Source organism: Ylistrum balloti, unplaced genomic scaffold (assembly GCF_031769215.1).
Source record: "Ylistrum balloti isolate Yb309-2 unplaced genomic scaffold, AGI_CSIRO_Ybal_v1 Utg370590, whole genome shotgun sequence".
NCBI lineage: Eukaryota > Metazoa > Mollusca > Bivalvia > Pectinida > Pectinidae > Ylistrum > Ylistrum balloti.
This window is the reverse complement of record NW_026782366.1, coordinates 1,669,817-1,695,382: the sequence shown is the minus strand read 5'-3', so window position 1 is coordinate 1,695,382 and position 25,566 is coordinate 1,669,817. Positions and strand designations below refer to the sequence as shown.

The 25,566-nt window shown below is 35.7% G+C and overlaps 3 protein-coding genes across 3 annotated transcripts; 2 read left to right on the top strand and 1 right to left on the bottom strand.

Annotated features, from left to right (window-relative positions):
* Positions 1-5,476: 5,476 nt before the first annotated feature.
* LOC132556762 (uncharacterized) lies at positions 5,477-15,452 on the top strand. The gene is made up of 5 exons (XM_060221204.1): positions 5,477-5,593; positions 7,784-11,358; positions 13,925-13,961; positions 15,007-15,058; positions 15,385-15,452. The coding sequence occupies exons 1-5, from the start codon at positions 5,477-5,479 to the stop codon at positions 15,450-15,452; spliced, it is 3,849 nt and encodes a 1,282-aa protein (XP_060077187.1).
* Positions 15,453-16,301: 849 nt separating this feature from the next.
* Positions 16,302-20,912, top strand: LOC132556761 (lambda-crystallin homolog). Its single transcript, XM_060221203.1, has 6 exons — positions 16,302-16,342; positions 17,041-17,275; positions 18,543-18,707; positions 19,263-19,457; positions 19,846-19,951; positions 20,701-20,912. Exons 1-6 carry the CDS (start codon positions 16,302-16,304, stop codon positions 20,910-20,912), a joined length of 954 nt encoding a protein of 317 aa, XP_060077186.1.
* Positions 20,913-21,523: 611 nt separating this feature from the next.
* On the bottom strand, positions 21,524-25,267 carry LOC132556811 (coiled-coil domain-containing protein 12-like). Its single transcript, XM_060221257.1, has 5 exons — positions 25,140-25,267; positions 24,629-24,705; positions 23,557-23,618; positions 23,134-23,245; positions 21,524-22,645 (listed from the first exon to the last, which is right to left on the bottom strand). The coding sequence occupies exons 1-5, from the start codon at positions 25,265-25,267 to the stop codon at positions 22,563-22,565; spliced, it is 462 nt and encodes a 153-aa protein (XP_060077240.1). The 3' UTR covers positions 21,524-22,562.
* Positions 25,268-25,566: the final 299 nt, after the last annotated feature.

The following is a 25,566-nucleotide window of genomic DNA, read 5'->3' as shown; positions in this document are numbered from 1 at the left end:
GGTATATCATAATATAGTTTATACAGATATATTATAATCTATTAAATACAGGTATATTATAATCTATTATATACAGGTATATTATAATCTATTATATACAGGTATATCATAATATAGTTTATACAGATATATTATAATCTATTATATACAGGTATATTATAATCTATTATATACAAGTATATTATAATATATTATATACAGGTATATCATAATATATTATATACATCTATATGATAGAGGTTCTTATGATACAACCAGGAGAAAATTGGAGTGTGACGGTTCGATCACTAAACGAGTGTGAGATTTGATAAGGAAGTTTTGCTCTGATACTCTATGGAGAATATGAAAATACACAATCCAACACTAAAAGGAAAACATTGGAGTGCAATGTTCATACTGAAGATCACTTTGTTGAAATCTGAATTATTTGTAGCCTAATGACGACCGTATAGAGTAGATAAAATGTTGATATCCACTACCACAATGGTTACACAAATCAAAGAATCCTAAAGTTCCACATACACACCGTGTACATTGGTTAGACAAATCAAAGGACCTAAAGTTCCACATACACACCGTGTACATTGGTTAGACAAATCAAAGGATCCTAGAGTTCCACATACACACCGTGTACATTGGTTTGACAAATCAAAGGACCTAAAGTTCCACATACACACCGTGTACATTGGTTAGACAAATCAAAGGACCTAAAGTTCCACATACACACCGTGTACATTGGTTAGACAAATCAAAGGATCCTAGAGTTCCACATACACACCGTGTACATTGGTTAGACAAATCAAAGGACCTAAAGTTCCACATACACACCATGTACATTGGTTAGACAAATCAAAGGACCTAAAGTTCCACATACACACCATGTACATTGGTTAGACAAATCAAAGGACCTAAAGTTCCACATACACACCGTGTAGGTTACAAATCAAAGGATCCCCACATACACACCGTTCCACATACACACCGTGTACATTGGTTAGACAAATCAAAGGACCTAAAGTTCCACATACACACCGTGTACATTGGTTAGACAAATCAAAGGACCTAAAGTTCCACATACACACCATGTACATTGGTTAGACAAATCAAAGGACCTAAAGTTCCACATACACACCATGTACATTGGTTAGACAAATCAAAGGACCTAAAGTTCCACATACACACCGTGTACATTGGTTAGACAAATCGAAGGATCTTAAAGTTCCACATACACACCGTGTACATTGGTTAGACAAATCAAAGGACCTAAAGTTCTACATACACACCGTGTACATTGGTTAGACAAATCAAAGGATCCTAGAGTTCCACATACACACCGTGTACATTGGTTAGACAAATCAAAGGATCCTAGAGTTCCACATACACACCGTGTACATTGGTTAGACAAATCAAAGGATCCTAGAGTTCCACATACACACCGTGTACATTGGTTAGACAAATCAAAGGATCCTAGAGTTCCACATACACACCGTGTACATTGGTTTGACAAATCAAAGGATCCTAGAGTTCCACATACACACCGTGTACATTGGTTTGACAAATCAAAGGATCCTAGAGTTCCACATACACACCGTGTACATTGGTTAGACAAATCAAAGGACCTAAAGTTCTACATACACACCGTGTACATTGGTTAGACAAATCAAAGGACCTAAAGTTCCACATACACACCGTGTACATTGGTTAGACAAATCAAAGGATATGTACAAGTTCTACCACATACACACCGTGTACATTGGTTACAAATCAAAGGATCCTAGAGTTCCACATACACACCGTGTACATTGATTTGACAAATCAAAGGATCCTAGAGTTCCACATACACACCATGTACATTGGTTAGACAAATCAAAGGACCTAAAGTTCCACATACACACCGTGTACATTGATTTGACAAATCAAAGGATCCTAGAGTTCTACATTGGTTAGACAAATCAAAGGATCCTACACATACACACCGTGTACATTGGTTAGACAAATCAAAGGATCCTAGAGTTCCACATACACACCGTGTACATTGGTTTGACAAATCAAAGGATCCTAAAGTTCTACATACACACCGTCAAATCAAAGGATCCTACCATACACACCGTGTACATTGGTTAGACAAATCAAAGGATCCTAAAGTTCCACATACACACCGTGTACATTAGACAAATCAAAGGATCCTAAAGTTCTACATACACACCGTGTACATTGGTTAGACAAATCAAAGGATCCTAAAGTTCCACATACACACCGTGTACAAGGGTTAGACAAATCAAAGGACCTAAAGTTCCACATACACACCATGTACATTGGTTAGACAAATCAAAGGACCTAAAGTTCCACATACACACCATGTACATTGGTTAGACAAATCAAAGGACCTAAAGTTCCACATACACACCGTGTACATTGGTTAGACAAATCAAAGGATCCTAAAGTTCCACATACACACCGTGTACAAGGGTTAGACAAATCAAAGGATCCTAGAGTTCTACATACACACCGTGTACATTGATTTGACAAATCAAAGGATCCTAGAGTTCCACATACACACCGTGTACATTGGTTAGACAAATCAAAGGATCCTAGAGTTCCACATACACACCGTGTACAAGGGTTAGACAAATCAAAGGATCCTAAAGTTCTACATACACACCGTGTACATTGATTTGACAAATCAAAGGATCCTAAAGTTCCACATACACACCGTGTACAAGGGTTAGACAAATCAAAGGATCCTAAAGTTCTACATACACACCGTGTACAAGGGTTAGACAAATCAAAGGACCTAAAGTTCCACATACACACCGTGTACATTGGTTAGACAAATCAAAGGATCCTAAAGTTCCACATACACACCGTGTACAAGGGTTAGACAAATCAAAGGATCCTAAAGTTCCACATACACACCGTGTACATTGGTTAGACAAATCAAAGGATCCTAAAGTTCCACATACACACCGTGTACAAGGGTTAGACAAATCAAAGGATCCTAAAGTTCTACATACACACCATGTACATTGGTTAGACAAATCAAAGGACCTAAAGTTCTACATACACACCGTGTACATTGGTTAGACAAATCAAAGGATCCTAAAGTTCCACATACACACCGTGTACAAGGGTTAGACAAATCAAAGGACCTAAAGTTCTACATACACACCGTGTACATTGGTTAGACAAATCAAAGGACCTAAAGTTCTACATACACACCGTGTACATTGGTTAGACAAATCAAAGGATCCTAAAGTTCCACATACACACCGTGTACATTGATTTCCAGTTGAACGGAATATCGACATTTTGTGAACATGATTTATTCAGTAAGGTTCAATATGATAAATTCTATACTTATACTGTTCTCTGTTCTACAATTATGTATTATTATTCTATATATTTTCGTAATGTCACGCATCACTAGTAAAATATTCAATTATTTACAGGTATCAATAAAATCATATAAAACCTAGAACTAGAGCTGTATCGATAAAATTGACACAATATGAGAGCTCACGAGAATAAGTTACCATGTCAATAATTCAGAATTTTATATTTTAGGAACATATAAAAACAGAAATTATTAATACTGCTATGGGTCTCCGAGGTAATATCTAGGGTTATGCAAAACAAAAGTTAGTATTACCGTTTTGAGTGCTTCGGGTGAATTCTACAATGATATAAAACATAAGTTAGTAACACCATATTAGGTCTATATAATAAGTCATGTAATTATTCGGAGGCGGAGACAGTAATATTGTACTGTGTTTAATGTGATAAAGATTAAAAACAAAATACAGTAACAGTGGCATGTGAATATAAGGTAAATTTAACAGATCCTTTAATCAGTGGCTTACGAGACTGGTGAGAGTATCTATGGCGAATGTAACATCTCATTACATGACGTCATTGTTTATCGTGTGTTACTATTGTTAAATGTCAGAAATTTATCATCCCCTGTCCAGGACAGCAATATGTACAGATTTCTTATACATCAGTATGTCATTTTTTATGTTATTATGTGATAAAAATTGGCCTATGAAAACGTTTGGTTCATAATGAATTGATCTACTGTGTAGTAATCCAAACTTTTAGTATATAAAACTCATGAACTGGCTGCTTTATTCTGAATAAGGTTATTTGAGACTGTGTTAATTTCCAGAATGTTGATTGGCTTTCAGCAATTGTAACCTCAAACGACTTTTGTAAGGAGGTTGTCATGATGCAATATTTGGATGAACGGGACCCGCTGCGCAGAATAGTTATGATATACCAGTTATTGTATATCATATATTTCTGACACATCTTCAATCAAGCTCATCTCCTTGAGTGTGTTAATCTTATAGTTTTAGTTCATTGGAACCTGTCCCGTTTGCATATCAATGTTTCTATAAGAGGGGTAAACTACATATGAATCTGATTTTTCAAGTAATTGATTCTACGTAAAGACCACTTTTGGATAATATTTAACGTTCTCTTAGCGACTAGGACAGTTGCTAACAAAGTTGCTAGATATACAAACACGTGATTGCTCCAATTCCATGAAGCAATTAACCCATTCATGGTCGTTAGAGGAAGACTTTAACGATAAAAAATAAGAAGAATAGATATTTAAAAATCAGAATAATTAATTTGCCTCTTAAAGTTCAACGTCTTCAATTGTTATTTTTTCTCCCGAGAACAATAATTAAGAAAAAGGACCGAATGTTATTTAAGTAATCCTATCACATTTAAAACGAAACAAGTTGACAGTGGTAAAATGTATTGGCGAGAGTTCCATTAACAAAAAGAGAGACACGTCGTCTCAATTCAAATATTGATTTACCTGTCTATGTATATATACCTATTCAATTGTTCACAAGAAAGTCTTGTTTGGTCATGCTCGATCAGTGACAACATACATAATGGAAGTGAACAGACTTCTCGATGGCGTTGTACTATGGTCACACTTATCCGACCTTGTATCACACTGTATAATTACTATCATTACACATCGATATACATTCGTTTGGATGGATTTTTTTTTACACCGCTGTTTCGAATTTATTGCTCGGTGACATATTTGTTGTATAAAGTACAATGCATAATTAAAAAGACAGAACAGAAAATTGTATAAAATGACTAATGTATGAATAAACTATACACAGGAAGAACACATATTTTGCGAAAAGAGGTTTAAATACTGTACACACCAAATATTTTATCAAAATATCATACGTAAAACATAAAAATAAAGATTCTGTTTGACACACCGACACATACAAATGCGTATGAAAGTGTATAGAAAATCCTGGTTTATTTAGTATGGCCTAATTAAGCTTCACGATATATCGTTTAATAAGTTTGGTTTGTATGTGTTTATGGGATATCAGACCTGACTTTAGTCAATCAAATTATCATATCTAAACTACGTTTCATAAAAAACTTCTTTTACAAAGGTTTTGCCTGTTCTTTTTTCAGTTAAAAATCCAATATGGACGACATCCCGGATAGCATGCGTCATCGACCGCGCCGGCAGTCACAAATCGTTACTTCCGTTCGGGAGGCATCGGAAGATGGCGACTATAAAAGTCTTAGGGAAGCAAGAAAGGTGAGGAACGTAATGAGGATTTGAGAAATCACACGTCCTAGAACAAACAAGTAAAAGGCATGTTCTGACAGTGACAAAATGTGACATCTTTAGAGGCTCGCCACTTTTACTTTTCTTGACCTCGCCAAAAAACAGTGCTTACCTGAAATTGACGTTATGCTGAATTTTGCTTGATGACGGACGTCAAAATAATTGCACCGCCGCCAGGAAATGTAGCTCCAAACTTCACGATATAACAGCGGTTTAATGAATTTCATAAATCAACTTGTTCATCGCAGCATATAGAATAAGTTATTTCAACAACTATTTGTATTTTTAAACGTGATATTTAAGTAAATTCAGAGAATAATTCTATCGTATTTCCGCACTTGCTAAAATACAGCTGTTTCCTATCACTGCCGAATACATAAAAGCTAAATGTGGGAGGTGTATTCTGACAATGGCCGTGCCAGTTACAGAATAAACACATATATTTAGCCATCAAAAGGTGTGACATATACTCAGGGGAAGCAGGGTGGCATCGTTTGCAATATCTTGCAAGCGCGTTGTTAAACACGGTGCATTATTGTATTGCGTGACGTTGTCATTTGGGGAAAGCGCGAAACAGGAAAATCTCGTGCACAGCAGTGTTGTGACATTGAGTTACACTACTCGTCATACCATTAGGTAGTCTTCATAGAGACACGTCATTTTCCGTTGTTATTATTTTTTTAATCATTCTTAATTTCTGATAGCACTAAACAATAGCACTGCTGATGGAAGTTCATAGGGGTCAAGCCATTGCGATGATTATACCAGGTCAAAGACAAATACAGGATGTCAGACATTTCGGTATCTATATTTGCACAATAAAACGTTTTGATAGACATCTAAGGGAAACTGGGCGGGTTGCTGACAGACCTAGGTCTAAGCGTCCGCGCTTGACGTTACTGCGTCAGGACAGATTTATGCGTCTCGCGCATTTGAGCAATAGGCATCTTATTGCCACTGAAGCTGCCCTTCATACCATAGGTACTCATAATCGTTATATCCATTCAAAAACTATAAGGAAGCGATTGCGGGAAGTTGGTCTGCGGGCACGTCACCAGTTTGTAGGTCTGCCCCTTACCGCTGCTCGTCGCCAGCGGCGTACGGTTCGCCCTGTTTCGCGCAGACGGTCAACGTCGTGTTTATCGACTTCGCGGAGAACGTTTTGTCGACTGCTGCATAGTAGAGGTGGATTGGTTTGGGCGTGGATCAGTTATAGTGTGGGAGGAATCTGTCATGGAGTTAAATTACCACTGGTTGTGGTAGCAGGTTTTATTTAACTGCCGCTAGGTATAGAGATGATATCTTCCGACACCATGTTGTCCCATTATTGCAGCAAAACAACGTCACATTCCAGTAGGACAATGCTCAGCCCCACGTAGCCAACATCCAAATTAGGATAAACTCGCTCATGAACCCCATGCCAAGTAATATCAGGGCTGTGGAGAGAGCGAATGGGTTACATTTCGATTTCAGGGTACAGAGTTATCTAACAATTCCCTTCAATTACTCATAAATCACATACCAGATAAAAATCGTTGGTTTTAGTTTGTTCTGTATGGATTAATCTTCATTCTTACTTTAAAATATCGAACATTATATTCACAATTTTGCTTAGAATCACCTCAAAAGTTTAATTTGCATTTGTTTTTTCCTTGAGTATATAAAACGTTAAGAGAAGGAACTTGTGGAACAAGTACTCCGTCAAAATGTCCAAAGTTTGACCTGATGAAAGCAAAGTCATATTGACATGGTTAAGCATGACAGTAACATTTGAACATGTTCATATTAAGTATACTATTTGCAAAATCTTCAATATTTACAGCAGTATAAATACAACATCTTTAACAGCCAAAGCTACATGACTGACATACTTGCATGTTGATTGCCGATAGGTTCAATGCGCTTTCCTCCATGTTGGAGTTTCGTTAAACATTACCCTAGCTGAAGTGATTTTATTCGTTTCCTCTAGTTTGTTGCATTGTCATTCTGAAGGCGTTGCATTTTTTTTATATAGTTAAGAGTTAAAGGGTCGATATACAAGGTCCTCGCATTTTCAACATTTTGTGTCATTACTTCAACAGTTAGTCAAAGTGATTTTTTATTTGTAATTTACGTTCAGTTATTGAAAAAAACTCATTGTTTGCAATTTAAAATTTGTAGGCTAAAAGTCAAGCGAAACTCTCAAGGATCCCTGAATCCAGTTTAAAAGACGACAGTGGTATTGTAAGCGAAGATGCAGTCGACCTCGAATCAGCCAAACCAGCTCTGCGTCCATTTTCACCATTAGCAGATGAACGTTATGAGAAGGTCAGACTTCAGCTTTTCAAAGAAGTGGAAAAGGGCACACCATCAGATATTACAGATATGATGAAAAAGGCTGAGGGTTATGTCCCTTTGCACCACGCGGCCATGTTAGATCCCTTAAATAATCAAACGATTTTACATTATGCTCTAAAACTGAACAGAATAGACGTAGTGGAATGTATTATCGATAACGGAAGTAAAGAGTTACTGCAGCAACTTTTCACATTACCGAAAACAACCCGTTCATCTCTACATCAAATCACAGAGCTAAACAATGTAGAACTAGCTACAAGATTTATGGACAGATTTCCTACACAAGCTGAAAAAGTTGAAGTGATTAAACCTGAAACCATGATTGAAATAGAAGGACAAAGACCCCGGACGTTCTCAGCATACCACCTAGCAGCATTTAGAGGATTCACAGACTTAGTGAAGCTCTACTTAGACTCTGGAATAGACGTCGACTCTCTAAACGTTAAGAAGGACACGGCTCTGCTTTGGGCAGCTAGATGGGGACACAATAAAACAGTTGAATTTCTGATTGAGAGAAAAGCTGACGTAAGCTTGGAAAACGACAAAAAATCCACCGCATTGTATTGGGCAGTCCGATATGAGATATTAGAAACTGTAGTCATATTGTTAGAGAAAGGAAGAGCCAATCCAAACCAGACAAGATTATTAGGGTTGGTAGCTCCAATTGTTATGGCTTCAGCGTTAGGCAACAACGAAATCGTGAAAGTGTTGATCGAAAACGGCGCTGACGTCAATATTGTGATTCGAGGAGGAGAGACTCCGTTGCATCACGCGGCCAAGGAAGGACATCTGGAAATAGTAAAGACACTGCTTGGGAGAAAAGCCGACCTGAATGCACAGGATGAAAAGGGCGAACGATCTCTGACACTTGCAGCTCAGAACGGGCACGCCGATGTTGTGAAATATCTACTTAAATGCGGCGCTGACATGTACCACAAGAACCACTTCGGATTCGACTCCTGGTATTACGCAATGACCCAGCACAACGAAATAGTTTTGCGAGAGTTGACTGAACACTACACAAATCTCCGATCTAGCAATGAGAATGTGAAATCCCCACTGTGCATCGCTGCAAGTCTTGGAAATTGTTCGATGATCAAAATTCTGTTGAAGATGAGAGTTGATCCCGAAGAAACGGATGAAGACGGGAATACCTTTATTCATCATGCGGCAATAAACAACCAAGGTGATGTAATAAAGCATTTCCATAAAAAAGTCAGCATTGATGCACAGAACAACGTTAAGGAAACTGCCATGCATATCGCATGCAGAAAAGGAAATCATGACGCTGTCACAGAATTAATGGAAAAAAAGGCAAAAACTAACATCGGCAATTTAAAAGGAGAAAATGCTCTCCACATTTTGGCATCGTCTAGTAAAACATCTCCGGAGATCGCACGAGCTGTTGTGGAACATACTATTAAATCACACGACTGGGAAAGCTTGAATGCTACAGATAACGAAGGGAACAATGCTCTTCATATCGCTGGATTATTTGCGGATCCTGATGTCCTGTGGGAATTCAGATTCGTCAGATTCAAAGATGTTGACACGGAGGGAAATACACCTCTACACGAAGCAGTTATTTCAGGAAAACAAGAGGTTTTAGAAACTGCTCTCGATATATATGAAAATATGCAGAGAGATGCTGATATAAACACGTTAAACAAAAAATCAGAGAGTGTGCTGCATTTAGCAGCATCTGTGGGGTTTTCCGAGAGTGTAACCAGGCTGGTGTTTTATGGTGCTGATTTGACAAGTGCTGACAAAAAAGGAAACACAGTTCTACACAGACTTGTAAAGGATATGGCAGAAAACAAAGGTGATTTGAAAGCCAACGAAAGAGTGATGGAAACAGTAATCTTCGATTCTGTTAGGTGGTGGTGCAATCGTCACGGAACACTCTATCCAAGAGATAATGAATCCCTCTTTAAGCAACTACAACGGAATGCACTCTTGTCTTTGTTAAATGATTATCCAAACAAACAAAACCTATCCGTGTTAGCATACGCCTACAAAGTCGGGTCACACAAGTTCTTGAATCGGATGCTGACTATGCCTGATGTGATGATGTTTCAGAAGGATGATGCTATTTATTTTGACATCACCCACCTAACTCCGACAACCAATTACAACATCCATAGCTGTTGCAGTTGTTCAACCGCAAAAGTTCAGCATTCCAATTCACACATCGATCTCCTCATGACTTTGAATGCCAAAGGACGTGCGTCATGTGTGCTGGATATTCCACCTGTTCGACAAATCGAGAGAATGTACACGGCTATATGTGCATGGGCTTATTTCTTCTTTATGGTTCTGCACGTTCTTTACATGAGTGCGTTTTCGTACATTGGAATACAAATCGCTTCAAAGTTCCGCGATCTTGCAAATGGTACACCATTGACAGATTCGGACCCCGTGCTGATAGCTGCATATATTGTTGTTCCTTTAGAGCCTGCCATTGGTATCTTATATGTCTTGTTGGACATATGTAGAGATATATGTCGTCGGGAACTGCCATCATTGCGGAATTTGTTGACTATGATGTTCGTCTTTATGTTTGCATGTCTTGTTTTATCCTGGATCATTTTGATTTCTATTCGAAACACTGATCACGACTATGTATTGTCTGTGTGCCTGTGCTTAGGCTGGATGCTGTCCATTTCATTCACTAGAGGTTTTAAAGGAATCCATTACTTTTTCAAGATGTTAGTGAATATGATCATGAGGGATGTATTTCGTTTTCTAATTGTGTTTTCTTTCGTACTATTGGCGTTTAGTTTTGCACTCCATACCCTCTTTCAGATTTCGACATCTATTGTGAGTACATACAAGGATCCCTTTGAGACTATATTTCTAGCCTTTAACATGATGATTGGCATGGCGGAGCTGTTTGACGGCACGATTGAAGCAGGGATGGAAAGTGTTGGTCGAACGGCGACATTCGCAAAGGCTATTTATATAGTATATATTTTGCTGTCAACAATCGTCTTACTGAATTTGCTGATCGCCATGATGAACGACTCGTATTCGGATATTCTTCGACACCAGAGAGTATCATGGCGAGTGGAATCTGTTCAGATAGGAATTGGAATCGAGAACCTATTTCCATGGTTTCCCGCCGTATTTGGGAGAATATCTGTCAAAAGAGAAAAAATTGGTATTGGAAATAAACCACTAGACGATGAGGAGGAAAGATGGTATTTAGTGACTAATTCAAATGCATTAGAGGAATATAAACCAGAAACAAATGACGACGAGGCAGCTGAGAAAATGACAAGTGTTTTGGAAAAACAAATTCAGGAAGTTCACGATCGTGTTAGACACGCAGAACAGCGATCTATAGAAGCAAGTAAAAAATATGAAGAAATTTTGTCCATTCTCTCGAAAATGGAAAAGCGGGAGGGATAAGCGCTTTGAAAAATCAATTACCACCATGCTTGTATGTATGTTTGTATGTATTTATGTGTGTGTGTATGTACATTTCCTAAGATATACATGGAAATTAAGTTTTGATATGTATTAACAGATTCCATAAATAGTCTTCGTTAGGTTGTTCAACCAAGCTCGGACAATCTATTTCAGAATCTTAATTGTATATCTATTGGTTAAAAAATCAATATTGCTGCGTTAGCTTCACCGGTACAAGAAGCAGGATATCCCATTCTAAAAACCTTATCATATTGTTACTTTATAAATTACTGGCAGTATGTAAATATTTCCTTCAACAATAAGTCATGGATCGAGTTTTTGTCACTTCTTATGATAATAATACTAATTGAATTTACCTGTCTGGTATAGAAATATTTCACATCGTAAAAAAAGGAAAAAGAAAGGAATGATACATTTTTTATTTTGCATTTCTGATAACTGCTCATTTGTTTCAAACTGTTAGATTTCATCATTAGTAATGTTTTTTTTTCTTACACTTGCTCTACAAGTATTGCTCACAAGTGTTGCTTTTTGGGTCACTGTTCCATTTTAGATACCAGTTAATTACATAGAATATCTAGTGTACCAGATACATGTAGATTATCAGTCGTTGTTGCAATTACCATATATAAGTTATAATTGTTACATATTCTATCTTGATAACTTAGATATTTCTATTATGCCTTCGACTCACGAACTTTAAATAATACAACTTGGTACGTCCTACTAATAAATATTTGATTGGATACGGGATTCAAATGTAAGATAACCATTTTTTATATTCATACAAAATTTTTACAACATTTATATACCAATAACCATATATATATATCGGTGTTACTAACGGATAATCAAGTCTAGCTAGATATCAGATAATTTCTTCGAATGGTCAGCATCAACACCAATCTCTTTAATAGGTTACATAGTATCGCATTGTGAACGTCAGAATGCTGTGAGTATTTCAAGAATTGAAAACATTTGAATCTGAAATTATTATAAACTACTGTTTAGATTCATTAGATCTCCATTTTTTAGATCAAAAGATCCGCCACAGCACTTTCCTTGTCCAATATATACTATGTACAGTATTTGTATCGTTTGGTATCGTTTTGTACAATGTGTTATCTGTATTTAATATTATTTATCCTCCAAAACTTTTGGACATATGAACACATGTTTATAATTTATTTTATATACTAACGCAACATATTTACATGTAGTATGATAATACGAGGTACACGGTGTCTGAGGACTGAAGCTACCAATAATACGAGATACCCGGTGTCTGGGGACTGAAGCTACCAATAATACGAGGTATCCGGTGTCTGAGGACTGAAGCTACCAATAATACGAGATACCCGGTGTCTGAGGACTGAAGCTACCAATAATACGAGATATCCGGTGTCTGAGGACTGAAGCTACCAATAATACGAGGTATCCGGTGTCTGAGGACTGAAGCTGCCAATGTTTAACACATTTTACATTTGTTTTATCGATATGATTATAATATCCTTTGTTATTTTATAATGTAAATCATTGTTTACATTTTTATACTCATGATGGTTTCCACTGGTTACGTTGTGTACTGACAACATTTTATCTACATTTTGTGATATAATGATATTATCTTTTACTGTGACAACTTTTGTCTTGTGATGTATTACAAACTATAGGTATACGCTATCTTGTCTTGAAATAAAACTGGAAAAATGTATACTTGTAACGCCAACAAAATGTAACGTCTTGATATGACGAGTTACATTTTATTGATGAACTAGTGTCACATGAAATCACTAAACAGGTACATAATTAAGAATTGTGGCATCTTGATTCAGGAGTGTTTCCAGATATCATGGTAAGTCTTATATAAAATATGTGTATAGAGATACCATTTCTAGGATAGCTGATATTTGTAAGCGTTTTACATTCAAACTGTGATTTGCGACATCGAATTGATATAAACTTTATATAAAATTTTGCATTTACCAAAAATACAACATTTGTACAGGTAATGTAATACTTCGTTGCTAATACCAACAGTTCGTACATTAATCCATTGATACGAACATCTGAAATACTTGTACTTGTAGAGATTCTAACGGTGTAAGTGATGTGTTTGTTGGTAATTCTATATCATTTGATAACGTTTTTGTGTTATCAATTAAACTCCTTTACTTTTAGTCATTAGTGAGAAATGTTATTACCACAGAATAATACGTAGACAAAGCGATGATTTCGGAGACTTTTAAACTAGTACATATTGCTTTGGTTCCTATCATCACACATCCATCCTTATGTTCACTCCGTTTTTTAATTTCATTTAAAAAAAATCATATAAATCTTGTGAAAACAAAATATGAAGAAAATAACTGATCTATTTTAACATCCACATTATAACACTGATTTGCATCACTTAATTTATAGATGTATAACCCTATATCAAAGTTAGTAAGACGTACACCCGACTTATGGGTGTTGAACATTTATACATATTGTATCTGACATTAATACTTTACATGATATGTGTTCTAGGGTAAAAGATACTTTCTGCCGTTTCTTAGTCGGAACGGTAACTTTCCGTGAATAATCAAATCAATTAAAGCTTAAGCAAAAGAGGTCAGACTTATTTTAGTACAGAATTAAAACATTTTGTTTCCTGTGTTTAGGAATAAGTACTACAGTATCAATATCAATGAAAGATAAATCACAACCTCTGCATACATATATGTATGTTATAATTTGTTATAATTTCGCAGAAGACTATCTGCATCATCTTTTCTCCATCTTTCCGGAAGAAAATGCAGCATTGCAAAAAAAAATTTTTTTTTTGCCTTGTTAAAGCCCCGGCACAATAATCGTACTTCATTTTGACGAACCTTCTGCGGTTATAAAAAATGTACACGTATTACAACACCCCCCCCCCCCCCTAAATATGACATATGCTCAAATTTAACTGTGATAATTTTGAATGTTATCGGTTAGTGCCGAACAAAATGTAAATCTACGCATCATTGAACATGCAATCATTCTTTTGTTAGTTAAACATTTCTAATGTATATCAGAAAAGTGATCTTAACGCCGTCGTACGCACGAAATAAACTTCTTTTTACAGTTTAGCCTGCATTTTTGTCTTTTGTTAATATTCATAATATTTTCACTTGTGTCGCAAAGTGAGTAGCGGAAGCTTTAACAGCAAGAAAATGTTTGTAATTATTGATATTTACACATGGCGCACAGGTCTGTGCACGTGTATACAGTCATGTCTTTACTAACACTCTTGTAAATGTACGATGTTTGCTTACACCCCTAAATTCAAAATGAAAACGTGGATTACGTATGAATAGACATACAAGACATCTAGACGCAAATAGTTCATTCAAAAACACTGATCAGTTTGATTGTGGTATTATATGGCCGCTCATTTGAACTGGCAGCTGTTTTAACACTTAAATATGTACCAGGTATTTTTTCTGAAGCTATCAGGTGTAAACATAAGGATTGTTATATATAAGTATGCTAAACAACAAGTAGTTAATTGATATGTTAATCCATGTATATGTTCAGAAAATCATACAAAAAAATCTCATCCTAGACAATGTGTGTGAATTTGTCAGAGAATGCGGTTCACCTGCTGTCAACATAAATCAATGATTATACAATCGCTTTACTATAGATTATTATTATTATATACACGTCGTTGTTCGCGTTCAAATTCCATTTTAGTACACTTTAGTATCTTATGGAGACGAAAATAAATCTATGTATACACAAAGTTGACGGATATGGTATCTGTCAAAATGTTGTTCGTGTACCCGTGAGAATCTTTAATTAAATTCTACACGTGATAAAGGAGGGGATAATGAGGCCAATGAATACAGAATAGCATGGTGACCATTGACCAAGCGAAGAAAATCATTTTTTTACTGATCAGTGTTTTTACAAATTGGGTTAGTGACAGGAAACTACCATCTACCGGTCATTGTCGTACGGAATGTCGAACGGCTCCAACATTGTTTGTCAATCTGTATCTCTTGATTCATTCTGCGGTATGCAATCATAAACAATCACAACATATATATATAACCTGACACGGGCATGAAACAACTTTGCAAGTGTTTCAAGGATAGAACCTAGCAACATCATTTGATTCGGACACGAAACAGCAGGGCAAGTGTTTCAAGGATAGAACCTAGCAACATCATTTGGTTCGGACACGAAACAGCAGGGCAAGTGTTTCAAGGATAAAACATCGAGCAACATCATCTGGTTCGGACACGAAACAGCAGGGTAAGTGTTTCAAGGATAGAACCTAGCAATATCATCTGATTCGGACACGGGTGTGTGTATGTGTGTGTGTAAATATATATATACATATGTGTGGGTTGTGTATGTGTGTGTGTGTGTGTGTATAATATATCATCTCATGAACATTGACAGTAGGTTTGCGCTGAGATATGTACATAAACAGGTGAATAAATAATCATAAAACATAAATCCTTATCTGTTGATCAACAGTCTGGATATGTAATCTTTTGTGTGTTTTCTAAACCATTACGGAAAGCTATCAGCGTTAAATTTGAGAGGGGTTACCTGAACCAAAGAAATGGTCAAGCTGGACATTGGAAATCGACTGTGACCATCGGGATAGATAGAAACGTATCTGGAAATTATAAAACATGGACAATCAATAACAAAAATAATGTTTTACCGTGATGTCTCTTTAAACCGCGAAGTAACAATAGTAAATGTTTTCATATACAATACATTAAAAAAAAAGTAATTCGTCTTGCGTTACCTTTCTATAGTAAATACGATTTTTTTATAAAAATTAACTGGTCTCACGGTAAGATAACAGGATGACCTTGACCTACACACCATCCTTATCTTTGTTGTCGTGTATGTCTGTAAAATGGCAGCCAAACAGGGACAAAACATCGCTATTATTGGCAGGTATGTTAACGTATGTGTTCGTTAAAATCTGTTGTCATAATAATATAACCACTTTTCATAACGTTAAAGGAAGTAAATATCTAATACCATTTATAAACAATGGTTACCAGTACATAAACATATCACTTCACGTCCGTTACACGTGTTCTAAATATATTTCATTTCAGATGAGATTTAAGCGGTATTCAAAGAAACCAAAGCTTATATCATTGTAGATAGTGTTTAACTTTTATAGAGGAGACTGGGAGAATTAATCTACCCAAAATCCATTCACAATTCACAAGGAACTGTATGAAGAAGATCTGCATTCTAAAGTAGATCGAGGTAGCAAAAAGCAAGGGAGGAACACACATATTAGAATATTTGTGATTAATATATGGTGAACATAATTTATAATGATTGTTTATCAAACATAAAGAATGCTTTATATATACTAATAATGAAGAAATTTGCATTTGTCACAAGAAGTAAAGATGCTGTATAGTTATCATATATATCTTACAGCTGAACAGGTTATAAAAGAGTTAATACCTTAGTACCGTGGGTTACCGACGATTTAGTGATGTAGGAAACTTTAAAACCAAAATATTCGATGGTTGGTAGAAAACAGAATGACCAAGGCAAGGGATGTGATAGCTTAATTATGTCAGGAAAGGATTTGTTTTCAAGTTTTTTTGTTTTTTTTTTAATCTTTTAAGTGGAATAATAGGTCGAAACTGGGCAATGGTATTTGCTTCTGGGGGCTACAATGTAAGAATTTTCGACAACGACCAAAACCAAATACGAAGTGCGTTGGTTGCAATTAAGGAAACGCTGGAGCGATATGAAAAGGATGGGATTCTAAAAGGCACTGATTCAGCGTCAGATCAGATCACTAGGATCAGAGGATGTTCTAGTGTCGAGGAATGTGTATCTGGTGCTGCTATCGTTTTGGTATGTTTCTATTTCATTACAAAATTATCATGGCTGAAAGAAATAATCAACACGTGTAGAATATAGAACCGGTATCCTAGTGTTGAACAAAGTACCGGTATCCACACGCGGAGAATATAGAACCGGTATCCTAGTGTTGAACAAAGTACCGGTATCAACACGTGTAGAATATAGAACCGGTATCCTAGTGTTGAACAAAGTACCGGTATCCACGCGGAGAATATAGAACCGGTATCCTAGTGTTGAACAAAGTACCGGTATCAACACGTGTAGAATATAGAACCGGTATCCTAGTGTTGAACAAAGTACCGGTATCAACACGTGTAGAATATAGAACCGGTATCCTAGTGTTGAACAAAGTACCGGTATCCACACGCGGAGAATATAGAACCGGTAATCCTAGTGTTGAACAAAGTACCGGTATCCACACGCGGATAATATAGAACCGCCGGTAATAAGTGTGTAAAAATACAGAACTTGTATTCGCGTGTAGGAAATAGAACATGTATCTGTGTGTCGAATATAGAATCGGTATCCTTGTTTAAAATATGGAACCGGTATCAGTGTGAAGAATATAGAACCGGTATCAGTGTGTAAAATACAGAACCGGTATCAGTGTGTAAAATATAGAACCGGTATCAGTGTGTAAAATACAGAACCGGTATCAGTGTGTGGAATATAGAACCGGTATCAGTGTGTGGAATATAGAACCGGTATCAGTGTGTAAAATATAGAACCGGTATCAGTGTGTAAAATACAGAACCGGTATCAGTGTGTAAAATATAGAACCGGTATCAGTGTGTAAAATACAGAACCGGTATCAGTGTGTAAAATACAGAACCGGTATCAGTGTGTAAAATATAGAACCGGTATCAGTGTGTAAAATATAGAACCGGTATCAGTGTGTAAAATACAGAACCGGTATCAGTGTGTAAAATATAGAACCGGTATCAGTGTGTAAAATACAGAACCGGTATCAGTGTGTAAAATACAGAACCGGTATCAGTGTGTAAAATACAGAAAATAAAACACAGAACCGGTATCAGTGTGTAAAATACAGAACCGGTATCAGTGTGTGGAATATAGAACCGGTGTCCGTATTTAAAATATGGAACTGGTATCCGTGTGTAAAATATGGAACTGGTACCTCGTGTAGAATATGGAATCGGCTTTGTCGTGTAGAATATACATGTAGAACCGGTCACCGTGTTGAAAATATAGAACTGGTATTCACATGTAGAATATCTCGTCTTTTTCTATTTAATAGGAGTGCGTTCCAGAAAGACTGCACATCAAAAGAAGTGTTCTTGACCAGGTGGATAGGTATATAAATGACGATGACGTCATCCTAGCTAGTTCATCGTCTGCCATTTTCGCCTCTGCACTGTCAGAGGGCATGCAACATAAACGACAAGTCATTGTAACCCATCCGGTATGAATGGTATTCTCTACAACTATTGTTCTGTGGTAAAACGTTCGAATAGTTCGATTATTTATAAACAAACTCTACACAAAAATGTTCAATTCCTAAAGAATTTCAGACTACGATGTACTTGTGTGTAAATGCATTTTCTGTTGTAAAAGTTTTGTGAATAAAGCTTTATAAACAGAAATCGTTCAAAGTTATATACAAGGTAACGATATTTTTTTCATTTTGATGTATTAAAGGTAGTTAAAAACACCTTATATCCTTGAAGAAGACAATTTCAAAATATTTCTTGGAAGTTTCATACACGGAAATGTGTGTGTGGGTATGGTGGTGGTGTGTGTGTGGGGCCGCGGAGGGGGGGGGGAGGCGTCAATGATACTATTTATCTTGACACGTTATACGAAAAGTTATAAGTACAGGTACAATATCGATCATTACAATGTTGTGACGTTTCCCCGATAAAGGAGTATGTATTTTCAATCATCTCATATGACTGTAACATAGCCAGAACATTATTAAAATACATATATTATGAACATGGATTTTACTCTGTTCCAGCTGAACCCGCCGTACTTCCTGCCGTTCGTGGAGGTTGTGCCTGCACCCTGGACAGACAAGAGCATCACTGAACGGACCTGTCAGATTCTCACTGATGTAGGGATGACACCCGCGGTCCTCCATAAGGAAACTAAGGGATTTCTTATCTGTAGAGTCCAGCATGCAATTACGGCGGAATGTTTTAAACTCGTCAGGGTACAAACTAAAAACACATCAATCTTATATATTTGTAACTTGTAAAGATCATGGCTGGGTTAGCGACGAGAGGACGTCCGGAAACAATGAAAAACTATAATTCCCATCGGTTCCTCGTCTGAGACTTAAAAAGTCCAGTGTTTTCTAGCGATCATAATTTGTTCTTTTGGACAGAATGTCAGACTCCAGTAGATGGACGTACTTATAACGTATGTGATTGATTTAGGTCTAAAAGAATTCAAATACCAGGTATAAGCATAAAAAATGATTCCAGCCTTGGCTTAGGTAGCCATTATTTACAAATAATTTGTAATAAAGTCACACATAGTTTTGTACATATATTTATCAAAAATGTAAAAATAGCATTTTTACCTTTTCTTTTTTGAAGGATGGGGTAGTTTCTCCTGAAGATATCGACAAACTTATGCCCCACGGGCTGGGGCGGAGGTATGCCTTCCTTGGAGCTTTGGAAGCTTCCTATCTTAACGCTAACGGTAGGTAAATCCCTATTTAGTAAAGAATTTTCCACATTCTCTAACAGAACAATAGTGATGTCACTGTGGAAATTGTCTTTCCCTAATAAATCACCTCTCTGATGGCCACATCCCTTCATGTTTAAAAATTTGATCATGACAACACATAAAATAGAATTATCACAATTTGCCAATGTAGTATGGAGTTTGATGACCTGACTTTTACAAAAGTCAGAAATAATTTATCTTTGCTTTTGTTTTATTAGTTTGCTTCTTCATCGTCAGCAGTATAATAACAAGAGGCCTAGCGGCCTAAAAGGTCACCTGAGATAAGCAATATTGAATACAAAAGTTAAAGGGTACCTATCAAATGTCATGAAAAAATTGTAACATTGGTGATAGTACGCCAGTGTCAATGCATGCATACCATCAAAACCGTCTGATATACTAATAAGTCCTATAAAGTTATTTCCAGTGGGAAATCAACAATGTTAGGTTTAAAAATTTGATTCTTTTTCTATAAAAATTACAGAAAAGTTAAGCTCCTCCCAGGAAAGATATGTGAGACCCATTTGGTAATTAAAGCACCTTAAGAGGCTTCCAACCACGTAGGTGTGACCTAATAAAGAATAAATGGTTGAAATTGACAGTAAACATACTTACATGTACATCTTGTTCATGCATGGGACAGAAAACAAATGTGATCTATTTTAGACAATTTAAGAATTTTCAAAGCTATGATGTAATGTGTCATTCAACACATTCAACAGGTATGACGGACTTCTGCAAACGCTATGGTGATACTATATATGACCTCCAGCAGGATTTCGGTCCTCCAATTAAGCTAGAGGGCGCACCTTTAGAGATAATTGAGGCAGATTTAACCAAACGAATACCGTTGGATCAGATGCAGGAAAAACGAGACTGGAGGGACAAGAATCTGGCAGACCTCGACAAGTTTTTAAGCAAAACCAAACCTTAACTGTTACATTTTTGAAGAGCTGTATGACAACAAGCTTCATTTCGTATTTAAATACAAAATTGTTAATGTACAGTTACATTTCTAGTGTTATTAAAATGATGTACGTTTTTACTGCATTTGGCAAATTTTGTTTACAAATCATTTGATCCAGAACACATCTGATCCTGCAACAGTGTGAAAAAACTTGAGTACTGGTTTCAAGATACAACATCAATACAATTTTACTACCTGTACTTACAGGTCAAGAAAGGGTGTCGAAATTGGTTTATTCATTTTTTTTTCAAATCAAAAAAGATTTTTTGATGGATAAATATAAAGTTTCTCTTTAAATATTGTTAAGGATCATTTATGGTAAGACCTTTCCCAAATATCCCCAGGCTTCAAACAATATGTATCATTGGAACTTAAGGAGTTTACATTGTAAGAAGTATTTTTTCAAGATTGGGCCAATATAGTCATCCCGAGGTTCGGCCCAACCCACAGAGACCCACTTGGTCAAGACCTCTCAGGATTAGCTGAATTCCACAAATGAAACTTGAAATTAAGCTTAAAATATGAAAAGTAAACAAAAACAACAAAAATTATTAAGATATTCATTTTTTGCTGTTCATTTAAAGAAATAGCTTCAGTTGAATAAAACAAAACATTACTTAAGACATTGTTTCTTTAAGTTAACACACTCTCACAAGATTCTCTGCCATCCTTTTATCTATACATGTACCATTCAAACATTTTCTAATTATCATAATGTCACAAACTCCTAAAATCCAGTTTTTGCTGCCATTAGTTATCTTATGGAACTGATCCACCACTCATACTGATCTCTCTGTTCCCCTATCAAACCCATTATACCACACATCACAAACACACAAACATATCTAACATTACATACACTTCATTATCATACAGGCACATCACACATACAATTTCAAACACACTACATCTTTAGTATATAATGCACACAACATGGCCATATTTCATGAACCCAACTGCCTATATTGTGTAATATATACATGTATAATAACACACCTTGTTTTTTTTAGACATAATGAAATCCCTGAAATCCAACAGATGATATAATTTGAGAATTCCTGAAATTGTACAAAAATGTTTTGTCAATATATAGATCGTAATTATGCTTATGAAGTATAATAAATTTACACATTAGATTATAATTACACAGTACAAAATGTACAGGAGCAAGTTTTGAGGGACAATGTAATGAATAGGAATCAGAAAATGTCAGTTGATACCTGTTACATTCAGCACTGATTACTACAACAACACATCAATCTGCACGTAAAGAATATTAATGATAGAACATTTGCTGAAAGTACCTCAGTTTCATTGGATGTTGCAGATAACAGCTCATTATAATATCACCTTTAATCTAAATGTCACAAGGCCCGAGTTCTTGATGGGAATGTTCATCCACACATTCAACAAATTGATGTAAAATCTTAACAAACGTGCAGTGTTGTTCATATGTAAATTATTTTCGCAAACTTTCATTCCTGCTAATTTCAGTAATATGCCATCTGTTATTGAATTACAAATACACAAGTAACAATTTTGTCTTATAGATTTGTGTCCTTTGTATTTAGGCATATCATACTCCTTAGAATATCTTCAAGCTGACTATTTTGCAGATCAATCCTCCTCCTGGACATTCTGTGTCATGGCTGCATTGACCACAGCAGCCAGATCTTCATTACTTGATTTCAATCTTTCTCCTGTTGAAGAATGAAAGGTTTGGAAAATATTAAAGAGTTTAATATTCATCAAAGGTATATGTAATTGTCATTTCCACCTTTTTTTTTAGATACTACAATTGACAGTGAAAGACTATTTTCTAAACAATGACGATCAAAATGTGATTGCAAGTGTAGGAAAGGATGTTTGAAAAATAATCTTGTGAATTTCCTAAAAATTCTTAACTCAGAAATGCAAAAATATTTCTCTCTTGAAAGACAAAGGACTATTTTTCTAGTATGTCTTTTTATGGAAGCATATGTGTTACCACCTGTTTCTCCATTCCATCCTGTCATGTTCTATTTATCCTATTTCAAATCAATGTCTTTTCTTGAGAATCTCTCATCAGATTTGGTTCATGTTTATCCCATAGGATTAAAACAGCAAGTCCAACATCTGGTCAGATTCTGATTTGCATAGTAGGGAAGGAATTCACTTCCAGATTGAAACAGTACCATTTTAAACTTACGTATAAGTTCTGCTATAGCTCTCTGAGTTCTCTTTTCCAACTTTTCCAATTTCTTCGCTACATCACGCTTCAAATCCCAATCAGGTTTTCTTGGTGCCAAATTCATTATATCCTGTAAAATATGACAATAATTTCATGTATATTAGATGTCAGAGTCACCAAAGTTCCAAATTTAAAAGATCAGCATCTGAAACAAATAACTTTCAAAAAGAAGCTTTGGTATGAATAAATGAAAGGAAGGCAAAATTTTACACATTCATCAAATATCAATGAAATTTAAACAGAACTGATCAAGTAATCATTTGTCTAACATTTATGGTTTTAACAATGTTGGCAAACCCAATAGAAAATGTCAACTGATAATCATACCTATCACTTGTTCAATAAAAGCTTTCACTGTTAACCCAGGTATTTTATACTTACCACTTCTTCAACAACTTCCTTTGTTGTTGATGCCTCCAACTGTGATTGAATTTTCTCTGCAACTGTGAATATACAAATAAAACAAAATGTATAACCTGTATATTTGAATCATTACATGTATAAATAAGATGTATTTATGAAACACTATTACCCCGGTTGCAACAACATTCTGAAATGGGACATTAAAAGTGTACTGTGTAAGGCATGTGCTATTTGCATGCTCACTTTATGAAACACTTGTGTCTTCATTGTGGTCATGATTTTTTTTTTCAATTTCAAATGTAGGTCAAAGGTCAAAGGTTCAATTTTTTTCGTCCCACAAGAAAGGTCTTGTCAAAAAGAACACACATAAGCCAGATATGAAACACATACCTCTTTTGATGCAACAGTTATGATCAATGTTAAAATTTCTTAAATGCAGATAAAAGGAAAAGGTCATATGGAGAAAAATTTTGGTAGCACCAGAAAGGCAGTGTCACAAGGAACACACATGCCAAACATAAAAGTCCTAAATCTTACATGCTAAAGTTTTAGGAAAGGTTAATGTTAACAACAGACAAACAGACAGCACAAAAAAATAGGCGCCCAATCTTTCGATCTGTGGGCTTAAAATGAATACATACAGAATCAAGTAACGCTCACAAAATTAGGTTTGGTATGAAGATCATTGATATATCTATTGAGAAGTAAAGAATAATTTCAAGAGTAGAAAACTATTTAATATCAATTAAAGAAATGTTTATCAAAATTACTACAGATTTACTGTTTAATTAGAAACAAAGAGGCATCAACCAAATCAAGAGTTAATCAAAGATAACATTCATTCTTTTTTTCCTTGGCTACTTTAGAATTGTATGGAACCACAAGTGTTAGTCCAGCTACTATCAAAAATAATAAAAAAAATTCTGCTGTATATCAATTATTCTCTATTAAAAAAAGTACATATAGTCCTTCAATTTTACAAAATTGAAGGCAAAATACTATGGTGAAAAGTGGACAAAGTCATTATTGTTTAAAAACACTCAGCAGAGAGATCAGTATTTTTGGTATAATATAGAAAAAAATCAATCACCATCTGCTGGCTTAGCTACTGGTATTGACTGCTCCTTTAAGCTTTCATCTTGAGGTTTATAGCTTCTGAAAACAGGTCTGCAAAACCAATACAAATTATTCAAATATTACAAGGTGTATATAATCCGTATACTTGACAATTTCACATATTACTTTTACATATATATGAACAATTTCATATCAAACTGTTATGACATCATCATCATCAACTCAATTTGGGAAAATTAAATCACAGTTTTAGTACCTGATTAAACGTCACGCATTTTGTTATTAAGATGAAATCAGAAATATATTGTCAAAATAAGCAGATAAGAGAAGATTGTCTCCTCGACTTGTATGGTTTGTGTTACATTATCTAGTAGTGGATTCTTACGGTTGTTTAAATTCATCAGTCACACAGGAATCTAAAATAAATCTAAAACCAGGAATGTTCATTTCGTCAAAACTGGACACGTTAGCACTTCAGACTTGATTTTGTTTATTATCAAACGATAAATACGAGAAACTCTTACTTTGGCAGAGCCTCTTTTTCTTCGATTTCTACAGCATTTTCGCCAGGCTGGTTCTGTTTTGCTCTCAAAGCTCGAAGTCTTTCCTTTCTTTTCCTCGCAGCCTCTTCCATGGAGCCAACGGACGCCATGCTTTCGTTTATCTGTGTCATATGCACGCTTCTTCGCTTCGTGCTTGCTATGCCTTCATTACAAACGCTCCTACGAACACTTTGATCCCGAACGAGAGTCACGATAAACAGTGAACATTTTAAGTTTGGGATAAACACTTGTATAAAATATTAACATAGTTGGGTCCTAGAAGCATCAAATATGTGGTATTTCTTTCATACTTGAAATAAGCAGGACTAAAGAATCAGCACAATTTCCACTGACTGTTTGACGTTTGACGGGAGGTAACTCGTAATCAATTTGGTGACTGCAGATTTCC